Raw genomic sequence first — 17,247 nt, 5'->3', positions numbered from 1 at the left:
ATTAGCTAAAATACTGTGATACAACACATTAGCTAAAATACAGTGATAAACATTACCTAAAATACTGTGATACCACATAACAGGCAATTGCTTGCAATGTCACTGTGACTGTGGTTGCATCTACCCTTGTAAAATAAACCCCACATATAATATATGTGAAATAAACCACAGCACCACTAGCAATCACTGTGGAGTTGAAACAAAACAACAGCTGTCAACCCGAGTTCTGAACCAGAAACAATGGAGCTGGAACCCTGTCAATCAAAACATCTCATCTTTATTAAAAACACAACTTATACAGCAAATAATAAACTCCCCTTTATTGCCACACACATTTTCATGAAAGGTACTCATATTTTTCTACATCTACATAGAGAAGTCTATACTCTATACACAGCAAGTAGCAGATATATTCAGGATTAGGTAGAGTTCTTGTAGAAGGACAGCATGTCATCCAGACTTCCGGAGGTGGTCTGCTGAAGGGGCTGTGGTTGGCTCTGCATCTGAAGTGGATGCTGGTGAGGGTGTTGGGGTGGGTGTTGGGGTGGGTGTTGGGGTGGGTACTGGTGAGGGTACTGGGGTGGGTACTGGGGTGGGTACTGAGGGGGAAGTGGGCCAGTATGCCGAGTATGAGGCATAGGGGGAAACAGGGGGTGGAAAGGAGGAGGGGGGTACTGGTCGGGGAGGAAAGGTGGAGGGTAGGTTGCGGTCGAGGACTGCTGAGGTTGGAGGACAGTTGAAGAATCAGAAGGTTCTTTTAGAGGCTGAGGTTGGAGGACAGAATCGGCAGGGAATGTTGGACATTGAGGTTGTGATGTGGTCTGGTGCTGAATAGGAGCTGCTTCAGAAGGAGGGCTGTGTTGTGGTTCCTCCTTGCTCCGTGTCACAGACCCTCTTCCTGAGTCATTTGACCACTTGAAAGACATCTTGGGTTTATTGTCCTTCCAGGCGGCCGTCTTCCCGCGGTCCGATCTCATCTCTTCATGGGCGTATGAAGACGGAGGAGCAAAGTCTGTATCCCGTTCTTCCCGGCGACGACTCGTCCACTCGCCAAGCAAGAATTCTGGAATTGGAAATGAAAAGCTCAGTTCTGACAGGTCTTAAATGGACATAAATAGTTAGTCTTAGACAGGAGGGTAAAGCAGAGGCCTAAGAGTACAAGAGCTCACTAATGAACGCCAAGCGCTGAAATGCCTGGAGCCTTTTCTTTTCCTGACCTCATTTAAATGTTTTAAATTAAATTTAAAATGTTACATTCCCGTCATCTGGAGGACGAACCCGCGGTTTCTAGAAGCAGAAGCCTGACATGCCTTTGCTACAATAAGTGTGGTTAGAGCAGACCGTGCTACAAGAAGATCAGTGCTACATCACACAATTCCTTGGATAAATACGAAATGTATGTACATTTACATTTTACAGAAAAAGACATTTAAAAAACACCTTAAAAATCATATAAGAAAGAATGGTACTGTCAGTTAAGTAAACATAGTGGGTGATTGAGAAGCTGGGTATGTGTGATTGGTGAACTTAAGATTTTAAATATATTTGTATGTTGTATTGAGATGTATTGTACTTTAAGTGAACATATATGCCTTGAAACATGATTGAGTAGATGAGTATGTGTGATTGGTGAACTTAGATATTTTATTATATAATATTTGTATGTGATATTGAGGTGTATTGTATTATATTGATTGTATTGTATTGATTTTATTGTATTGTATTGATTTGTGTGGACCCCAGTAATAGTAGCCTATGCCTGTGGCAATGGCTAATGGGGATCCGAATAAACTAAACTAAACATTTAGTAATTTAGCTGACACTTTTATCCAAAGCGACTTGCAAGTTCTGTACGACAAGTCATCAGGAAGGGCACAAATCTATCAGCTGAGTAACAATGTACATCAAAGTGTTGAGTGCTACAGTGTAGGTTAGTATATTAGTACAAGTGCATGACAATAAGGTTAGTTAGGGTTAGATTTGTTTACATTTTTTTTTTTTTTTTCAGATAATGGTTGAAGAAGTGAGTCTTTAGTCGACGGCGAAAGATTGGATGGGTTTCGGCTGTCCTAACTGTGGTGGGCAGTTCGTTCCACCATTCCAGTATCTGAAAATGTTGCATTGGGTAACCTACTTTCACCAAACCGCCCAGAGGTTCTTAGGTCATTTGTGGAGGTGGAGGACAAGCTAGGAACGCAGGGTCCAGCAGCAGATATAAGTATACACATGCAGTGCAACAAGTCATTTAAATGTGGAACTTGTATTCAGGGTGGCCATGTATTCAGGGTGGCCATGTGTAATATAGTTGTGAGTCATGTATTCATGGTGGCCATGTGTAATATAGTGGTGAGTCATGTATTCATGGTGGCCATGTGTAATATAGTGGTTAGTCATGTATTCATGGTGGCCATGTGTAATATAGTGGTGTCATGTATTCATGGTGGCCATGTGTAATATAGTGGTGAGTCATGTATTCATGGTGGCCATGTGTAATATAGTGGTGAGTCATGTATTCATGGTGGCCATGTGTAATATAGTGGTGAGTCATGTATTCATGGGGGCCATGTGTAATATAGTGGTGAGTCATGTATTCATGGTGGTGGGTCATGTATTCATGGTGGCCATGTGTAATATAGTGGTGAGTCATGTATTCATGGTGGCCATGTGTAATATAGTGGTGAGTCATGTATTCATGGTGGCCATGTGTAATATAGTGGTGAGTCATGTATTCATGGTGGCCATGTGTAATATAGTGGTGAGTCATGTATTCATGGTGGTGGGTCATGTATTCATGGTGGCCATGTGTAATATAGTGGTGAGTCATGTATTCATGGTGGTGGGTCATGTATTCATGGTGGCCATGTGTAATATAGTGGTGAGTCATGTATTCATGGTGGCCATGTGTAGGGATGCCCCCCGGACCCCGGTTTTAAACGGGAACCGGTACTATATTAGAAAATACCGGAGTATTTATAAGCTCCGACGTCCTCGGTACTGCTATCGATACTCTAGAGAAATTATTATTATTATTATTATTATTATTTAAAAGTTGCGAACGATCTCTCCTCTCTCCGTCTCTGCACGAGAAGCGAGCCGCAGCGAGTCATTATTACACACACTCCTCGCGAGTCGCGCTACACATACGGGTACTTCGTTCTTATACATACGGGTACTCCTTAATGAAAGCGATGTCTCCTTGCTTAAGCGCGCTGCACACAGACACAGACAGCTCTGAGTCTGCATGCACTGAGTCGTGATGGCGGATAGAGCGAAGCGTTCTAAAGTATGGATATACTTTACAAGGGTCAATGCCGACAACGCACGTTGCCACAAGTGCAACAAAACATTTGCAAGTAAGGGTGGCAATACGAGCAATCTATCAAAACATTTGTTGGCAAAACACGATATTAGTGTGCAGAAATGCGCCGTATTCGACTGCCTTGCGCGCAGTGGTCCACTGCAGCCGGTAAGCCAAGATACGGAGTTTCCTAGGCTAATAACGAATTATTACAAATAGGCTAATAAACAAAATAATTGTTTAGCTACAAATACTACAATCTAAAAACCTTATAGATCGTCAAGCTGAGGCGTCAGCCACCAATGTGTCCCAGGCCAGTGAGCCCAGGGCCACCACACATCCTCCCTCTACCTCCACCACCCAAAGTCCTTTCTCCCTAGCAGCTAGAGGAAGGATGACAGGATAGGGTGAACGAGTGTCACAGGGCTGTGACAAAGTTTGTTGTCAAAGGCCTGCACCCGTTCTCTACAGTGGAGTCCAAGGACTTTAGGTAACAACTAGTCATTCAGTGTATATCGTTTTTTTTTGTATACATAGTTGTCTAACTTGTCTGTTGTTGTTATAAGTTATTATTGAAGCAGCTATTCCCACCACTCCACACATTTACAATAATTCAATAATTTCTAATCTTTACTGTAGGGAGACAGATGACCAATGCTCTCAACTGCAAATATAAAAATAATTAAAAAATAATCAAAAAGAACCGATAAGAGTATCGATAAAGTACCGAACCGTTAAGCAGTATCGATAAGAGTAGTAGTATCGATAAAATCCTAACGATACCCATCCCTAGCCATGTGTAATATAGTGGTGAGTCATGTATTCATGGTGGTGGGTCATGTGTTCATGGTGGCCATGTGTAATATAGTGTTGAGTCATGTATTCATGGTGGTGGGTCATGTGTTCATGGTGGCCATGTGTAATATAGTGGTGAGTCATGTATTCATGGTGGTGGGTCATGTGTTCATGGTGACCATGTGTAATATAGCGCTGGGCACCACTAGTATGTCCAGGTATGGTACGTGCTGAGCAGGCAGTGAAACAACAGGTCTGTAGCTTCAACACATTCATGTCCACAGTGGAGAGATGGATTTAGCTCGTTCTTGAGATCAACACCAAACCAGTTTGAAGGATACAAGATTACCTTTGCCACGGTCCCACTCTCTGACATGCGGTACTCCGGGCTTGGAATCCATCCTCTCCTGGACCTCGACCTCCACCTTCTTCAGTGTACTGGCCTCCTCTGGGGCAAGGCTGGGTCCGATAAGATCCTCTTCCTCTTCTGGGAGAAACAATATACAACAATCTCTCATTGTGTTCATCACACACAATAATTTACAGGATACTAACCTATTATTTCAGTCAGGTTTGCTTTAATTAGCTTCCTTTCTGTCGATCATTAAGTAAGAAATAAAGATCCAGGACAAGTTACTGTGGCTCACTTGATGCTGGAGTCAGATGTACTGAATTGAAAACGCCACAGTGACTCAACATGTAGTAACACACCGTAGTTAGTTACTTTAGTTTCTAACCCTGGCCCTGGTTGCATTTAGTTTCTAACCCTGGTTGCATTTAGTTTCTAACCCTGGTTGCATTTAGTTTCTAACCCTGGCCGCATTTAGTTTCTAACCCTGACCCTGGTTGCATTTAGTTTCTAACCTGGGTCTGGTTGCATTTAGTTTCTAACCCTGGTTGCATTTAGTTTATAACTCTGCTCCTGGCTGCATCTAGTTTATAACTCTGGCTGCATTTAGTTTATAACTCTGCTCCTGGCTGCATCTAGTTTATAACTCTGGCTGCATCTAGTTTATAACTCTGCTCCTGGCTGCATCTAGTTTATAACTCTGGCTGCATCTAGTTTCTAACTCTGCTCCTGGCTGCATCTAGTTTCTAACTCTGGCTGTATCTAGTTTCTAACTCTGCTCCTGGTTGCATCTAGTTTCTAACTCTGCTCCTGGTTGCATCTAGTTTATAACTCTGCTCCTGGTTGCATCTAGTTTATAACTCTGCTCCTGGTTGCATCTAGTTTATAACTCTGGCTGCATCTAGTTTAATAACTCTGCTCCTAGTTGCATCTAGTTTATAACTCTGCTCCTGGCTGCATCTAGTTTATAACTCTGGCTGCATCTAGTTTATAACTCTGCTCCTGGCTGCATCTAGTTTATAACTCTGCTCCTGGCTGCATCTAGTTTATAACTCTGGCTGCATCTAGTTTCTAACTCTGGCTGTATCTAGTTTCTAACTCTGCTCCTGGTTGCATCTAGTTTCTAACTCTGCTCCTGGTTGCATCTAGTTTCTAACTCTGCTCCTGGTTGCATCTAGTTTATAACTCTGCTCCTGGTTGCATCTAGTTTATAACTCTGGCTGCATCTAGTTTAATAACTCTGCTCCTAGTTGCATCTAGTTTATAACTCTGCTCCTGGTTGCATCTAGTTTCTAACTCTGCTCCTGGCTGCATCTAGTTTCTAACTCTGCTCCTGGCTGCATCTAGTTTATAACTCTGCTCCTGGCTGCATCTAGTTCATAACTCTGGCTGCATCTAGTTTAATAACTGCTCCTGGCTGCATCTAGTTTCCAACTCTGCTCCTGGCTGCATCTAGTTCATAACTCTGGCTGCATCTAGTTTAATAACTCTGCTCCTGGCTGCATCTAGTTTCTAATTCTGCTCCTTTTTTCATCTAGTTTCTAACTCTGCTCCTGGCTGCATCTAGTTCATAACTCTGGCTGCATCTAGTTTAATAACTCTGCTCCTGGCTGCACCTAGTTTCTAATTCTGCTCCTTTTTTCATCTAGTTTATAACTCTGGCTGCATCTAGTTTATAACCCTGGTTGCATCTAGTTTATAATCCTGGTTGCATCTAGTTTCTAACTCTGCTGCTGGTTGCATCTAGTTTCTAACTCTGGCCCTGGCTGCATCTAGTTTATAACCCTGGTTGCATCTAGTTTATAATCCTGGTTGCATCTAGTTTCTAACTCTGCTGCTGGTTGCATCTAGTTTATAACTCTGCTGCTGGTTGCATCTAGTTTATAACTCTGCTCCTGGCTGCATTTGTCTGAAGGAGACATTCTTACCCTCATTGTCTTCCACTCCTGGCTCTTCCTCTGTACCATCCGGATTGGCCTTCTTCATCTTCCTCTGCCTCACCTTGGCCATCCTGGCCTTCAGAACAGCCTTCCTCTTCCCCTTCAGCTGCTCCCTCTTACTGCGCTGCTCTGTCGTCTGCAGAGAGGACGGGACAGAGAGGATGGGACAGAGGAGACGGGACAGAGAGGACAGGACAGAGAGGACAGGACAGAGGACGGGACAGAGAGGACGGGACAGAAAGGACGGGATAGAGGACGGGACGAGACAGAGGAGACGGGACAGGGTGGACGAGACAGAGGACGAGACAGGACAGAGAGGAGTGAGGATGGGACAGAGGACGAGACAGAGGACAGGACAGAGAACGAGACAGAGAGGACGAGACAGAGAACGAGACAGAGAGGACGAGACAGAGAACGAGACAGAGAACGAGACAGAGAGGACGAGACAGGACAGAGAGGACGAGACAAAGAGGAGACAGAGAACGAGACAGAGAGGACGAGACAGAACGAGACAGGACAGAGAGGAGTGAGGACGGGACAGAGGACGAGACAGAGGACGGGACAGAGAGGACGAGACAGGACGAGACAGGACAGAGAGGAGTGAGGACGGGACAGAGGACGAGACAGAGAACGAGACAGAGAGAACGAGACAGAGGACGGGACAGAGAACGAGACAGAACGAGACAGAGAGGGAAGATGAAAGATGTAGTGAAGGAGAAATATCAATGACCTGCTGTGAACCATCTTCAATTCATAGATAAATATCAATGACCTGGAGTGCCATCATGTTTTTCATCGATTCTTAGTGACGTAAGGATTAGTTTCTTTGTTTTATCCCCATGAGCTGCTCACCTGGTCTCTGAGCATATCCAGAGTCTCTCTTTGTTTTCTGCGCTGCTCTGGATCCTGAGAGAAGGCAAAATAGCCCACACCCAGCTCACGCGCCTCTGGGATGAACAGAGAGAGAGAGAGAGGAAAAGGTATTTTAATGTACAGGACTTTCTATGCAATGTTTCCCCAACCTGGGCTCCATTGAGGTCAACGCAGGGGTGATAATAAATCACACTCCAAGCCCAACCCTCTACGTTTAGATAGGAGGCAACACAAAGCAAATGTACCACCAGCTATTCAGAGGAAAAGTACATTTCTACTAGAAGTACATAAACACTACGTCAACCTTGTCCCCTGATGTCCTCGTAGTGGACGGGTCCTACAGGCCTCTTCATGGCTTCCTCTTCCTCCCTCTCCCATTCCTGCCTCTGCAGCTCCCGGCGCATGTCCTCCGACAGTAAGGTCTTCTCCACAGGAGTGTTTCTGTGCGGAAAGAAGATAATACACAGCGGAGATCAAGCCATCAACACCTGATGTCTTAAGACTAGGGATGTCCGATATTATCGGCCTACCAATATTGGCATTCAAATGTAATATCGGAAATTATCGGTATGCGTTTTAAAAAAAAATCTTTATTTTTTACATTTATTGCATATATCGGTATCGGAAATTAAGAGTTGGACAATATCGGTATATCGGTAAATAAGCCAATATCGAACATCCCTAGACGCTAAGATAATACACAGCAGAGCTCAAGCAGCTTGACACCATCAACACCTGATGTCTTGAGAAGCAAAGTAGTTCCTGTTTGTCAAATGTTTACCCCCCAAGGTCCAGGTCCATCTTCTTGAACTGCGGCAGGTCTTTCTTCATGCATTTCCGAGATCGACCCAAAGCGTCCTCATAGTCAACCCTGCAGAGTAAGAAGACAGTAGTGAACACTGCTTGCTGATAACAAAGTGTCCTCACAGTCCACCCTGCAGAGTAAGAAGACAGTAGTGAACCCTGCACGCTCATCACAGACAAGCTGGATGTAGCCAATTACTTAAACATTTTCTTCACAAACATAGCCACAACACTGGTAAACAAACTACCCTCCCACTCAGGGCTTTATGGGGTAGAACACATAGTAGCTTACTACAAAAACCTAGGGGTCCGCAAGGACGACTTCAAGCTGGAAATGGTAACAACAGATGAGGTACTCAATAAACTGAGCGCCCTCCAACCTAACAAGGCCACTGGCCATGACAACATCCCCTCCAAATTCCTCAGAGACTCAGCAGCCGCCATCACCCCAATCATCACACACATAATAAACCTCTCCATAAAACAGGGACACGTCCCCAAGGACTTCAAAATTGCTAGGGTGACCCCTCTGCACAAAAAGGGCAGCAAATTAGACCCAGGCAACTACCGCCCTGTTTCTATTCTCACCTCCATCTCGAAAGTCATGGAAAAAATAGTCTACGAACAGGTCGAAAAGTACCTAGCGGAAAAAAATCTAATCTACGAATTCCAATCTGGCTTCAGAACATCCCACTCCACTGACACATGCCTTCTCTATTTGAATGACCACATCAAACAAGAGGTGGACGCAGGCAAATACTGCGGCATGGTCATGCTGGACCTACAAAAGGCCTTTGACACGGTCAATCACTCCATTCTGATTGACAAGCTAAAAGCAATTGGTTTTGATAGTCTATCAGTGAGCTGGATGCAATCCTACCTTGAGGGGAGGGAACAGATGGTGGAGGTAAACGGTACCCTATCCCCCCCTCTCACAGTGAGCTGTGGTGTTCCACAAGGAAGCATACTAGGACCGCTACTGTTCCTAATTTATGCAAATGACATGTCGTCAGCTTGTGACTGCAACTTGTTCCTGTTTGCGGACGACTCAGCCCTGCTGGTCTCTGACAAGAACAAGTTACAGGTTGAAAAAACCCTCAGCTCGGAACTAGGCAGAATCTGCATATGGCTCGCTGATAACAAACTATCATTACACATGGGCAAAACAGAGTCCATTCTCTTCGGTTCAAATAACAAACTCAGCAAGACCGACGGCTTCTCAGTTACAGTGGGTGACAATATTGTCACAAGGAAAGATGAAATTACCTACCTGGGTTCCATCCTAGAGGCTAATCTCTCCTGTGACAAAATGGCATCCAATGTAATAAAAAAAGTCAACCAACGAACTCGATTCTTGTACCGGATCTCCTCTCTGGTAAACAAGAATACCCTGAAGACTCTGGCAGGAGCACTCATTCAGGGGTACTACGACTATGCTTGCACCTCATGGTACCAAAGCACCTCAAAGGCGCTAAAAACAAAATTACAAACATCTCAAAACAAACTGGTCAGACTACTGCTTGACCTTACTCCTAGAACCCACCTCACCCCTGCCCACTTTGACAACCTAGGATGGCTTAGAGTAGATGACAGAGTACAGCAACTTGCAATGGGCCTGGTCTACAAGATACACTACACGACCAAGGTACCCATGTACATGGCAAAATACTTCCCAAAGGTCAGTGAATACCACGATCACAACACCAGAGGGAGCTCCACAAATCATGTTAAACCCAGATTCGGCTCAAATAAGGGACTAAACACGTTTCGCAATTATGCCACATCAATGTGGAACGCCCTACCCAAAGCTGTAAAGGAATGTGGATCACTACCCACTTTCAAAACCTCTCTCAAGAGACACCTACGGGAGACTGCAATTCAACACTGGCCCCTGTAAATATCCTAACCCAACCCCCTCCAATGTACAGTCATTTACCTAGTATGGTTTTGTCAATAGTCCAATGTACAATTTTGTTTGTTTGTACAGAGTCTCCCCCCCCCTCAATGTACAGTTTTGCTTGTCTATACAGTGTGCCCCCCCCCCCCCCCCCAACCACCTCCAATGTAAATGACCCAGTATGGTTGTCAATATCCCAGTGTACCCAACCCCCCCCACCCAACCTCCTCCAATGTACAGTTTCTACGTCAAATGTATATACTCCCTTTTCTTGACTCCTTCTGTATCACAAACAGTACTGTATTTGCAAATCTGGTATGTCATAAATGTATAGATGTAGCAGTACTGACTATCTGTATGTCATGTATGTCATATATGTCCTGATGAATTGAAAATGGGGGACCCTGGTGGAAACAAGACGAAAGTCTTTCTCTGGTCTGCATCCCCTTAACAATTGTGTGTATTGAGCTGTACTGTATTGTACCCATTCTGCAATCTGTTAATAAAGTTTTCAATCAATCAATCAAAAGCAGAGTAAGAAGACAGTAGTGAATACTGCTTGCTGATAACAAAGTGTCCTCACAGTCCACCCTGCAGAGTAAGAAGACAGTAGTGAACCCTGCAGAGTAAGAAGACAGTAGTGAACCCTGCAGAGTAAGAAGACAGTAGTGAATACTGCTTGCTGATAACAAAGTGTCCTCACAGTCCACCCTGCAGAGTAAGAAGACAGTAGTGATCCCTGCAGAGTAAGAAGACAGTAGTGAACCCTGCAGAGTAAGAAGACAGTAGTGAACACTGCTTGCTAATAACAAAGTGTCCTCACAGTCCACCCTGCAGAGTAAGAAGACAGTAGTGAACCCTGCAGAGTAAGAAGACAGTAGTGAACCCTGCAGAGTAAGAAGACAGTAGTGAATACTGCTTGCTGATAACAAAGTGTCCTCACAGTCCACCCTGCAGAGTAAGAAGACAGTAGTGATCCCTGCAGAGTAAGAAGACAGTAGTGAATACTGCTTGCTGATAACAAAGTGTCCTCACAGTCCACCCTGCAGAGTAAGAAGACAGTAGTGATCCCTGCAGAGTAAGAAGACAGTAGTGAACACTGCAGAGTAAGAAGACAATAGTGAACACTGCTTGCTGGTAACAATACAACACATCAAATTGTTTTAGATTAGAATAAAATGTATGAAGCTGCACGATTCTTGCTAAAATGTGAATCACGATTTTTCTCTCTAAGAATTGAGATCACGATTCTCTCACACGATTCTTATTTTTCGTCGTCGTTTAACACATTGACGACCATGGATTGCAGTGTAATATATGGCTGGAGGACAACGCTTTGTCAACAAACCGATGTACTTTCTAACAGCTATATATATACTTTATAGTATTGCTATCTGTCCATTCTCATTGTCACTTGAGTGCATAAACCGTGCCTTCATAATGGCTTAAAGAAAATAAAAATCCATCGGTTGGTTGTCATTTTATAGCGCCGTGAATATAAGGTTTATCGCAGTTTTCGCCTAGTCTTTTTTCTGGGGAGCTAGATAATAGGCTAAAGGCTAGTCATGTTATATCAAACGCCATTTCTGCTGTATATACGAATGAAATAAAACAAACTGCGTAGCATCCGGACTATTACAGAGCATCTATGGATGAAATGGGGGCGGCGGGGGACGCCGATTACTATTATTGATTAGCAATACAGTGTGCGTTCAAGTAGCCATTTTCACTGATCGATCGCATTGCGTTTTAAAACAATGTCCAATCCAGCTGTAATTTGGGGGAATAGTATCCTACCGTCAGCCCATGTGATCGCCGGCAGCATTTCGTCATTAGTCATCGGAATCTGGTAGATCGATATGTCCATTGGTTGATCATAAATCCCATTATTCCAGGCTGAAATCTGCGTTCGGTAACGGGATCAAAGATGGAGTATGTTCGGCTGGGATCGAGGCTCATATGAAACGCCCACAGACGGTAAACAAATTTATTTTTTCAATCGCCCTCAATGCAGTGGAGCGATGGCGCCCCTAAGGGGATCTGGCCGGTATTGCATGTTTCGAAAATCAAATATGCGGGTAGGTCCTGCAAATCGATCGGGGACGTTAATAGAGTTATTAATATGGAATAAAACAATAACAACTTGCCACGAGTTAACTCGTGGCTCTGGTCCACAACACATGGCACCGAAACACAAGTTAACTCGTGGCTGGTCCCTATAGTGTTAACACTTTGAGTGCCGGGACCCGTCTTTAGACGTCTTTCCTGGCCATGCTAAAGTTGCCGGGGGACGCTGTACAGCGTCCCTATATCAATATTTCAAAAATCTGCGATCGGATTCATAATGTCCCTCCGCTGGCCTGAGATCCACCAGCAGGACCCACTGAGCTCTCTGGCGGTTCAGGAGCGCCATCTGGTGGCCGATCGGCGCAACCGCTTAACAGGAAGCGCAGTAGAGGTTTTGCTGGTCGGCCATATTACTTCCGGGCACTCGGTATAGGTTCCGGCACTCTAGCTCGTCACACTACATAGCGATCGATTGCCAATAACTCGATAAACAACATGATTTGGACGTATATACCATTATACAAGCTGGAGATGGACCGGGTAATAATATATCCCATAATGATAAAATTTCTACTCGACGATGATCGCCCAACGGCGCGCGGAGACTGGGGTGAGTTTCAGCGTGTAACGTTACCGTCTTCGATAATAACTGATATTATCAACATTTGACCCACATTAGATGATTGGTATAACGCTGCCCACGGAATTATAAACGCCCCCTCGCCCATCCGGTCAACATCAGATGACGTGTAGTAACTTCTAGAAGTACGTCTAGTTGGAATTTTTTATATCGCGCTGATTGCCATCAAACTGTATTTCATCATCAATATAATGCATTTGGGGCTATATATCACGTTCTGGAGAAAGCTGCAGAAAGAGATGAAAACATACTTATACATTAGACCATACTTTACTATGAATATGTGAATGAAAAAGTTTAACGTTGCTACACAATGAACAATACATATAGGACTTTGAATGGGCCCTAATAATGGCAATGTAGCAATAGAATTTAAAAAGTTATAGCCCTGCAAAGAAGGGGAGTTTCTCCATAGACAAATAGCGCTGGCAATCTATGGTATATCATTAATTTAACCTTAGGCAACCAAAGTGTTAAAGAAGTAAAAAGTAAAAAAAAAAAAAAAAAAAAAAAAATTAAAGTATGTTTAAGAAAAAAATATCATAATTTAGAAATGAGATCGCATAGGTCTATGAATCGAGATCACGATTTTTTTCCCCCGATTAATCGTGCAGCCCTTATGAATATAAAAATCTACCACGGTGTGCAGATATCCCTCTTTCCTATTGATCGTATTACCATTCCTCATCTGGGTTCTGCGGTGGTGGGACAGGGGAGGAGCTCACTCTGTCCTCGCCGTCTCTCTCACTCTCTCTCTGTGCGAGTGTCTCTCTCTTCTTGTCAATAATCTTCTGAGTGAAATCAACCAGGAACAAGCCCTCCGTCTCTTCATCTGGACACATCAGAAACACAAAGGCAAAAGTCAGAAAATACTATCTACTCCTCATTCAGAGGAACCAGTCAAAAACACCACTTTAATTATTTTCAAAACCAATACTCGGATGTTCCAGATGTGACAAACCAGGGAAGTCTCCTTTTGTCATCTGTTCGTAGAGTATGGCCTTCTCCTCTAACCTGCGTCTGTTGGTTTGGGGAATGGAAGTTATTATGGATGTTGGAGAGTTGCAGGTTTTAGTTAGATTTTAGGTACCATTGTATGTTAACTGTGTAGCCGTCAGTGTAGATTAGAACTCACCTGGATCTGTCCAGGTTGTTATCCTCTTCAACCAGCTGCTCCACGTCTCTCTCTGCCCGTGCGGACACCCCTGCGTTCGGTTTGCTCCATATATTAGCTTTCTATGTAAACAACGAGATGTTGGTTAAAAATATCTACGGATCTGTTACACCGTCTGGTCAAATGGGTTTTGTCTCCAATCTGTCCAATAAAACAGGCTTCCTTACCTTGTCTTTGGACTTTGATTTGGAGTCAGTGCCAGCATTTTCTTGTCCAAGTTTTTCCTGTTTGAATTGTTCCTGTTTTCTGTACAGTTCAGCTTTAAGGTCAACTAACTATAAGATAAAAGAACAAAGAATGAAAGAAAGAAATCGTACACATAGGCCTATTATTAATTAACTTAGTTTGCTAACTTGGGTTGGTTAGCTATCGTTAGCAGCTAACAGCCAGTGTTATCAAACAAGATAACATTGTTTATAGTTACGAAGTTAGCTAACGTTAGCAGCTAACAACCAGTGTTATCGTACAAGGTGACATTACCAACGATATGTTAAGTTATGTAGTTAGCTAACGTTAGAAGCTAGTAAGTGTTATCAAACAAGGTAACATTACCAACGATGTGTTTATAGTTATGTAGTTGGCTAACGTTAGAACAGCCAGAAAGGTAACATTAACGTAACACCACTAACACGTAACTTATGTGTATAGTTAGCTAATCAACTCACAGATGAAGCGGTCACGTTGTAAACCTTTTTCTTTTTATCCATGTTTCTCTTTTCTTAGGTCATTTATTATTTAACGTTATATCGAAAACGTCCTACATGGCACCATTTCATTAGCAACCATGATACTTCTTCTTCTTCTTCTTCGTTGGTTTTTTCATACGGCGAGTGGCATTCATGTGCTTTGCTTTAGCGCCACCTGCTGGTTCATGGCTGTATGTGACGCTACGTTCCTACTTATTTGAGATGCTTCCAGCTGCAGCACGTCAGACCGCAGCGCTTACAAGCCCCGCGTTTACAAGCAATTTGAGTAAGTTAGTGAGTAGGGGGTATCTGCAGAGCCGCAGACCCCAATAGGGTCCAGCTGCAGCCTCGGAGCCTCGGTCCAGATTGGGCAACTTCCGCCCAGCTACAAGATTATTACTCCCGTGACAGGGCAATGCGCTGATTGGCGGAAAGTACGGAAGTATCCCGAAGTACGTCTGACGTATCTCGAATTACGTCTGACGTTTCTCTACGTTAGCGAACGTTAAACGTTGTATTCATAAAATAAGATAAATTCAGCAGCATGGGGAGGGCCGGGGGGAGGGGAGGTACAGGTAGTAGAAGACATAGAGGTACAGGTCACATAATTATAGTACAGTGGAGAAGTAAAAATAGAATAAAAAGACAGTGTAAACAATATACAATATTATTAACTCTAATAATAACACGCCTCGCGGGCTCATTATAATACGAGAGCCGTGGGTCTGCATTGTATAGAGCGGATCCCCCGGCCGTATTCAAGCGCTGGAGCGCTTTGTGATGGATCAAACTGTATTAATATAGTAGTAATAATAGTAGTTGGCTAGTTGCGCGCTTCTGGCCACCTCCCGCAGTGCGCGCATACACACATACTGTAGCCTATACAGTACGTGCAAAATTAGTTGTCAAGAGCCAATCGCACAGGTTGCCTCATCTCATCTGGCTCTGCAAATAGATCTAGAGTCTGAATATCATATATAGCCTGCTGATGATCTCTCTCGAGTCAAATCCATTCTGAGAACGGAATGCAGTGCCCGCAACGCGGGTCTTGATTGATTGATTGATTGATTGATTGATTGATTGATTGATTGATTGATTGATTGATTGATTGAAAATTGTATTAACAGATCATGCTGGACCTACAAAAGGCATTTGACACTGTCAATGACTCCATTCTTGATTGAACATTTTATTAACAGATTGCAGAATGGGTACAGTACAGTACAGCTCAATACACACAATTGTTAAGGGGATGCAGACCAGAGAAATACTTTCGTCTTGTTTACATCAGGGTCCCCCATTTTCAATTCATCATAACATATGACATACACGACATACAGATAGACAGTACTGCTACATCTATACATTTATGACATACCAGATTTGCAAATACAGTATTGTTTGTTGTTGTGAAGGATCAGATTAAACCGAATATATATATTTATTTATGGATATATATTTAATAGTATTTGTATATCGTTTGATATCCCTTGTATATTCCTTGTACATATACACTGAATATCCCTTTAGTCTACTAACAGCCCATAATAGTTTCATTCTCTCATTGGACAAGAACTTGGCGCCAGCAGCCAAGCCCCTTGGTTCAAGTTCAATCGTGCCGACGAACATGTCGTTACTAGCCCCGGTTCCGCGTAGGAATACGTCTACCGAAATACGAATGGTACTATTTGTTCACAGCGCATATATATATGGCGCAAGTAAAGTAGAACTTCCTTTTCTAGTCCCTTAGCCCTTAGTTCTTTACCCTCCAACCTAGTGGCAAGACGTTAAGCCTCACCCACGATACACGTGTGGTGCAGTATGGTCAACTTGGCCTCAGAATGGCATTGAGACATCGTGTGGATTAATAGTTGAATTGTCATAGTTTGGCACTATACCGTCGAGTGGGACGTATTTCTATTAAGTTAATAATAGTCTATTATGTATGGTGCATCGTTCGGTTAGAGTTATACAGTGAGTAGTACCCCCATCGTTTCCTCGCGTTATCTAGAGTCTTAACCAGGCTGGGCAGACCACGTGTGGTGCTTTCATCCGAGGAGTTCTGGGCTAGGACGAGTGGACCTGCACATTGGATTACCTTACCCGGACGACGGCGAGCCCTACACGGCTTGGATTATCTACTTGCTTTGGGTGCTTTGATTTATGCCATGGATAACAGCCAACACTGGTGAGTGTTGGAACTACCCCCCGAGAGGAGTCCAGGTGAGACGGCGCTCTACCCCGAGTGAGGTCGCCTCACGTCTCTTCGTTGTGGACCGGCAGCTACCGTCTACAAGAGGGCCCAAGCATATTCATCTGTGGACCAAGGTTCTGTGGGCACCGTGTTCAGCACTCTGAATTCTCCCAAGAAATCGTTGGCCAGATGGGATATCGCCGGCGGCTCTCCTAACCCCCCCCCCCTACTGACTTACAACCAGCAGGACCCCCCTTTAGTATATCCAGCTATAATCATTAAGTACCATTGCTATAGTTCCCTAAAGAACCAGGTTGTATACTTGCTTCCTGCGTAACCAGAGATTGGACATTCAATGTTGATTTGCCTACGAATACTCATTTGCCTTACAAGTGCATTCAAATCATAAATGTCATTACGTGAACGTTGTATATACCCTTTGCTATATATTAAATATTCGACTTATACATTTGTGTGGACTTGGTTTCATGGTGGGAAAGTGTTCATCATATCTATATCATGTACTGTGT

General features: G+C 43.6%; 1 protein-coding gene across 1 annotated transcript; it reads right to left on the bottom strand.

The window, feature by feature from the left end:
• Window positions 1–257: 257 nt before the first annotated feature.
• ccdc174 (coiled-coil domain containing 174) lies at window positions 258–14,642 on the bottom strand. Its single transcript, XM_084316296.1, has 11 exons — window positions 14,503–14,642; window positions 14,005–14,112; window positions 13,799–13,899; window positions 13,625–13,683; window positions 13,342–13,495; window positions 8,037–8,126; window positions 7,560–7,696; window positions 7,235–7,329; window positions 6,371–6,518; window positions 4,443–4,580; window positions 258–1,063 (listed from the first exon to the last, which is right to left on the bottom strand). Exons 1-11 carry the CDS (start codon window positions 14,542–14,544, stop codon window positions 420–422), a joined length of 1,716 nt encoding a protein of 571 aa, XP_084172422.1. The 5' UTR covers window positions 14,545–14,642; the 3' UTR covers window positions 258–419.
• Window positions 14,643–17,247: the final 2,605 nt, after the last annotated feature.

The sequence above is a fragment of the Notolepis coatsorum genome, assembly GCF_963971535.1.
Source record: "Notolepis coatsorum genome assembly, chromosome: 6".
Taxonomy (NCBI): domain Eukaryota; kingdom Metazoa; phylum Chordata; class Actinopteri; order Aulopiformes; family Paralepididae; genus Notolepis; species Notolepis coatsorum.
This window is presented reverse-complemented; position numbering and strand designations above follow the sequence as displayed.